Source organism: Lolium rigidum, chromosome 5 (assembly GCF_022539505.1).
Source record: "Lolium rigidum isolate FL_2022 chromosome 5, APGP_CSIRO_Lrig_0.1, whole genome shotgun sequence".
In the NCBI taxonomy this organism is placed as follows: Eukaryota; Viridiplantae; Streptophyta; class Magnoliopsida; order Poales; family Poaceae; genus Lolium; species Lolium rigidum.
This window is the reverse complement of record NC_061512.1, coordinates 182,689,020-182,694,466: the sequence shown is the minus strand read 5'-3', so window position 1 is coordinate 182,694,466 and position 5,447 is coordinate 182,689,020. Positions and strand designations below refer to the sequence as shown.

The 5,447-nt window shown below is 53.2% G+C and overlaps 1 protein-coding gene across 1 annotated transcript; it reads left to right on the top strand.

The window, feature by feature from the left end:
* Positions 1-552: 552 nt before the first annotated feature.
* Positions 553-5,115, top strand: LOC124656808 (UDP-glycosyltransferase 90A2-like). Its single transcript, XM_047195485.1, has 2 exons — positions 553-586; positions 3,647-5,115. Exons 1-2 carry the CDS (start codon positions 553-555, stop codon positions 5,113-5,115), a joined length of 1,503 nt encoding a protein of 500 aa, XP_047051441.1.
* The last annotated feature ends 332 nt before the right edge of the window (positions 5,116-5,447 follow it).

Sequence of the window (5,447 nt, the reverse complement as noted above, 5' to 3'; positions counted from 1 at the left end):
GTCTTAACTTTGTTAAAATTTAAATGTATATAATTATATTTTATATCTAGATACATTTAAATTTTTCTAAAGTTAAGCCGTCCTTTTATGCATGGAGGCAGTATATGCTATAGAGTGGATATGCATTCTATTGGCTACTTTATCAATCTAGGTTAACTACCCCCCGTTTACATGGTTCTCCAGCAGAAAGAAAGGGTGCGTATGCTCAGGATAACTTCTTTCAAGTCCTAGAATGTGGGTCAGCGTAAAGAGGAAAAGCATGGGGCTGCATCGAGAATAGTAAGTAGGATTTTAGCTAGCCGGGGCTTTACACCACCGAGTTTGACAAGCTAGTCTACTTTGGTGTCTTAATTAAAAAACTACTCCTAGTTTTTTTTTAAAAAAAAAACAGGGGACCGAGATACTCGTAGTAATTTATTTCATGATGGAGAGGCCTACAGCGCGATTGCATCCAACGCGAAGGGATCTTAGACTATATAAAAGTGAGAAGCTACTCGCTAGCTCGCTGCACACGACTACACCTAGTTAAGGCGCTGAAGGAAGCAGATAAGCATGGCTGAATCTGCCGTTTCCTGTGATGCCAGCCGCAAGCTTCCTCACGTGGCCATCTTCCTCACGTGGCATCGTTTTCATATATATAAATATAGTAGTATATCGGTCAACGGTCATAGACCAGAGGATCAATTACAGATCGTTCACGGTACAAAATGGTTAGGGGCTGAACTAATCTATTCCTACTATATTAACATGATGCTAGCACATATATTATCATAGCATATGAATGAAGGAGGTGGCGTTTTGGCTCATAGGAGCAAATGCTCCCATTATACAAAATAATTAAAAAACAATTTTAAAAATGTCAAAAAAATCCGACATAAATTTTTTGGTGTACAGCATGACATTCTTTGTTAGTGCACAAGTTTTCATGGAGAAACAATATTTTATGTGGCGTGTAAAAAAAGACAAAAAAATGTCCTGTACGTAGTCGTGTTATAGCATCAAAATTTGTCTTTTTTACAGGAGCCACAAATTTTTTTAGTTTCTTTTGAAAACTTGTGCACGAACATAAAATTGTGTAGATGTACATGAAAAATTTTACTTTAGAATTTTTTGACACTTCGAAATGTAGATTCACATAGTGGGAGCAAATGCTCCTATGAGCCAAAGTGAATATCCCATGAATATATACATTACTTGTCGTAGAAGTATGTGTAGATACGACATACGACCTATTGGCTAGTTCATCAATCATGGTTAACTGCCCCGTTTATATATATACTTAGGGAGCGTCTAGAGATCAGTCGTCTGAGACTGAATAAGTCTAAGTCGCTGACATCAGTAGCTTATTAAGCCGTGTACTATTTTAATTTTGGCGTCCAGTTTTGTGCGTTCGTATTTTTCACTAGAAAAAATAATCTGTGCAACCATTTAAGACATAAGAAAAATCTTAGTAGTAATTTACGTGTAACGGGAAAAAACTCAGTTGCAATCCACATGTAAGTGGAAATTCTTAGTTGCGACGCATGCGTAACTGGAAAAATCTGAATTGCAACCCACATGTATGTGGAAATTCTTAGTTGCAACATATACGTAACTGAAAAAATCTCAGTTGCAACGCTCATGCAATTGGAAAAACAAAATCAGTTGCAACTCACGTGTAGCTGAAAAAACCTCAGTTGCAACCCACGTGCAACTGGAAATATGTCGTTTGCAACACACGCGCAACTGAAATGCGCGGTAAGCGGTTCCATGGGAGAGAGAAAGACGCCTTATAGATAGGAACCGTCACCACGAGCCCACTTCACAAAACCCGCAAAAAACAAGAGCCCGCTACGCATCGGGCCAACAACAACACAAACACACACAAACAGCCCAAAAGTCAGAGCACGAATCTACAAGCACAAAATACTAATCTTCAAACGCTCGACTTAAACTTATTAAGTACTACCTCCGTTTCAAGGAATAAGGCGCCCTCGTTTTACGAGTTTTTTGTTTGACCAAGAATTACTTTAAATAGATAAAGATTGTTTGTATGAAAGTAGCATCATTAAAAAGTTCTTTTCAATATGAATCCAACGATACTATATACATATAATATAATTAAGATTTTGGTGCTCAACTTTTATGGTCAAAATTTGTCTTGAAATACGTGTGCGCCTTATTCATTGAAACGGTATAAGGGCATCTCCAACCGCGCGACCCAAACCGCACCCGCGCGTCCGTTTGGGTCGAGCCGGACAAAAACGCGGCCCAGCGCGGGGACGCACCGCAAAAGCGGACGGCCGCGGCGTCCGGAACGACGCAAACCCGGCCCAAATCTGGGCTAGGTTTGCGTGGCCGCGGATGGCACGCGCCGTCCGCTCGCGTCCGCGCGCGGGTCGCCTCGTCTCCCTTGGGCCCACCTGTCGGTGACCAGGGAGACTATTAAATGGGGACCGGAGGGGATCTGGCCCTCCACTCCAGTCCCCACTCCACTCCCCGAGCAAAACCGCCGCCATGGCCCCGAAGCGACGGTTCGCTCCCGGAGCGAACGACGACGAGGCGAGCAGCAGCCGCCGTCGTCCGCCGGCGTTGCGGCAATCGGGAGGAAACCAGCGCGGCCTCCACATCGGAGAGGCCACCCGCGGCGGTGCGGCATTGCCGCAACCGCCGCCTCTCCTCCTCGAGCCGAAGCCGGAATCCTCGGAGGAGGACCCGGACCTCCGCGCCGCCCTCGTGATCTCGGCGGCGGAGGAGGAGGCGCAATGGCCGCACCTCCATGCGGCCATTCGCACCTCCGAGATGGAGGAGGCGGCGCGGCGGGAGGTAGAGGAGGCGGAGGGCTGGGCGCTCACGCCCGGGCCAGCCGGGCGGTGCGGGAGGAGGAGGAGGCGGCGCGGCGGGAGGAGACCAGGCGCCGCGCCGACGAGGACCGCCGCCGGGAGCAGCGGCGGCAGGAGGACGAGCGGCGGCGCCGGGAGGCCAGGCGCCGCGCCTGGCAGGACAGACAACAGCGCCTCAGGGAGGAGGCGCTGCTCCGTGCGCCGGCGCAGCGTCGGGTGGCTCCGGACCCCCACTCGCCGTGGGAGGAGGCCCTGTGGTCTCCGTGGCCGGAGTCCCCGGCGCGCTCCAGCCACAACAGCGCGTCGCCGCCCGGGGTGGACGACGACGACGTCGCCGACGACGCCCACAGGGGCTAGGCGGCGCACCGGCGGCCACCGCGCCGCCGACCTAACCCTAATAGAGGGTTTTAAATTTAGTATAAATTTAAAAGCCCATATAGGGGCTTCTTTTGTTAGTTATTTGCCCAAAATAGGGCTATGCATACCAAAATAGGGCATATGTTTTAATCAAATTTCGTTTAAATTTGCTTTTTTTCTTTTGTTTTCGTGTTTATCGGATTATGCGATGCGTCCGCGCGTTGGGCGCAGCGCGCGACCCAAACGGACACGCGGACGCGGGCCGCTGTCCGCGTGTCCGGCCGGCGACCCAAACGGCCCAAAACGGACGGCCCAGCGCGTCCGTTTGGATCGCGCGGTTGGAGATGCCCTAAGTCACCTGATTTACACCAAATCCGTGCCCAGCCCGCCTATATAGTATATACAACCGAGAATCACATGACCACATCGATCAAGCCGCTGAAGAGAGCAGATAAGCATGGCTCAAGCTGAGCTGCCTCACGTGGCCATCTTCCCGCTCATGGCGAGAGGCCACACCATCCCGCTGACCCAACTCGCACACGTCCTCCTCCGCCGGCGCCTCGCCTCCGTGACCTTCTTCACCACCCCAGGCAACGCGGCCTTCGTACGGTCCCTCCTGCCTGCCGGCGCCGACGTCGTCGAGCTCCCGTTCCCAGCCTCGCAGGGCGCGGAGAACGTGGAGGGTGTCGCGTCGGCGTCCGCCTTCGCCGACTTCGCCGAGTCCACGCTGGCGCTGCAACCGCGCTTCGAGGAGGCGCTCGCCTCCATGCGCCCCGCGGCCAGCCTGCTGATCGCCGACCCGTTCATGTATTGGACCGCAGCGTCGGCCGCCGCGCTCGGCGTCCCCAGGGTGTCGTTCCTGGGCACGTCCGCCTTCGCGCACGTCATGCGGGAGTCGTTCGTGCGTGACATGCCGGGTTTCGACGGCACCGGTGACGGTACCTACACGGTGCCGGAGTTCCCCGACGTCAAGTTCTTGCTCGCCGACGTCCCTCCGCCCCCCGTCTCGATGCTACCCCTTGACGCGAAGATGGCGATGGCCGTCGCCGGAAGCCGCGGCGTGATCATGAACACCTTCGACGGGCTGGAGGGCCGGTACATCGAGCGCTGGAACCGGCACATCGGGCCCAGGGCCTGGCCCATAGGCCCGCTACGCTTAGCCCGGGAATGTTACGCCGACGTCGATGATGTCGTCGTTAATGGCACGAAGCCCTCGTGGCTGCAGTGGCTGGACGAGAAGGCAGCCGCCGACCAGTCTGTGCTCTTCGTCGCGCTTGGGACGCTGCTGGCGGTACCAGAGGCGCAGCTCAAGGAGGTGGCGCGTGGGCTGGAGGAGGCGCAGGTGAACTTCCTATGGGCGCTGCGGTCAGATGACAGCGTCGGCAGCCTTGGGACAGGATTCGAGGAGCGAGTCCGAGGGAGGGGCATGGTGACGAGAGGGTGGGTGAACCAGCAGGCAATCCTGCAGCACGAATGTGTTGCAGGATTTCTAAGCCACTGCGGGTGGAACTCGGTGCTAGAGAGCGTCAGCGCCGGCGTGCCGTTGGCGGCGTGGCCCATGGAGTTTGACCAGCCGTTCAACGCGAAGCTGGTCGTCGACGAACTAAGGGTCGGCGTCAGCGTGAAGAGAAGTGGTGAAACCGTTAGAGAAGGGCTGGTTAAGAGCGAGGAGATTTCGAGGGCGGTGCGGGAGATAATGCTAGGGGAGGCAAGGGTGCCGGCGGCGAAGAACGCGGCGGTTCTGGCAGGGCAGGCACGGCGTGCCGTTTCCGCTGGTGGCTCGTCATGGAAAATGGTGGAGGAGATGATCAGTGAGCTGTGTGTGACAGCCGAGCCGACAGCCTGCGCTACCAAGGGACTAGTAGGTGGTGACAAATCTGTGGCGTGGCGAAATACGAAGAACCTAGCGGCAGCGGCAGTCGGCAACCTATTCTGAAATAGTAGCTTGCAGCATTTTCATGTACCACTGGCATAGTGTGAAGAAGGCACCAGACGAACCATAGACCCGAAAAATCATGTTGTTTGGTGGCTTGCATAAAGTTTTTTTTTGGGTCCCATGAAGATTTGGGCTCTGTCTGTTTGGTAGGTCGATTTTCAGGCCTAGTTGCAGCCCATAACGGTGCCTGTTATTTGGTTGCAACCTAAAATTTGCTTCTAGTTACATCTAATCTTCAGTAGTGAGGTTACCAACGGTCAACAACACAAGCAAGAACATAATCATAGTACATGCAAAATTAGCACTGATTATAGACGACACAAGTTGACGAC

Coding starts and splice junctions, on each gene's coding strand:
- LOC124656808 (XM_047195485.1), top strand. CDS start 553: ATGGCTGAATCTGCCGTTTCCTGTGATGCCAGCC. Junction 587..3,646: donor CGTTTCCTGTGATGCCAGCC/GCAAGCTTCCTC, acceptor GCATGGCTCAAG/CTGAGCTGCCTCACGTGGCC.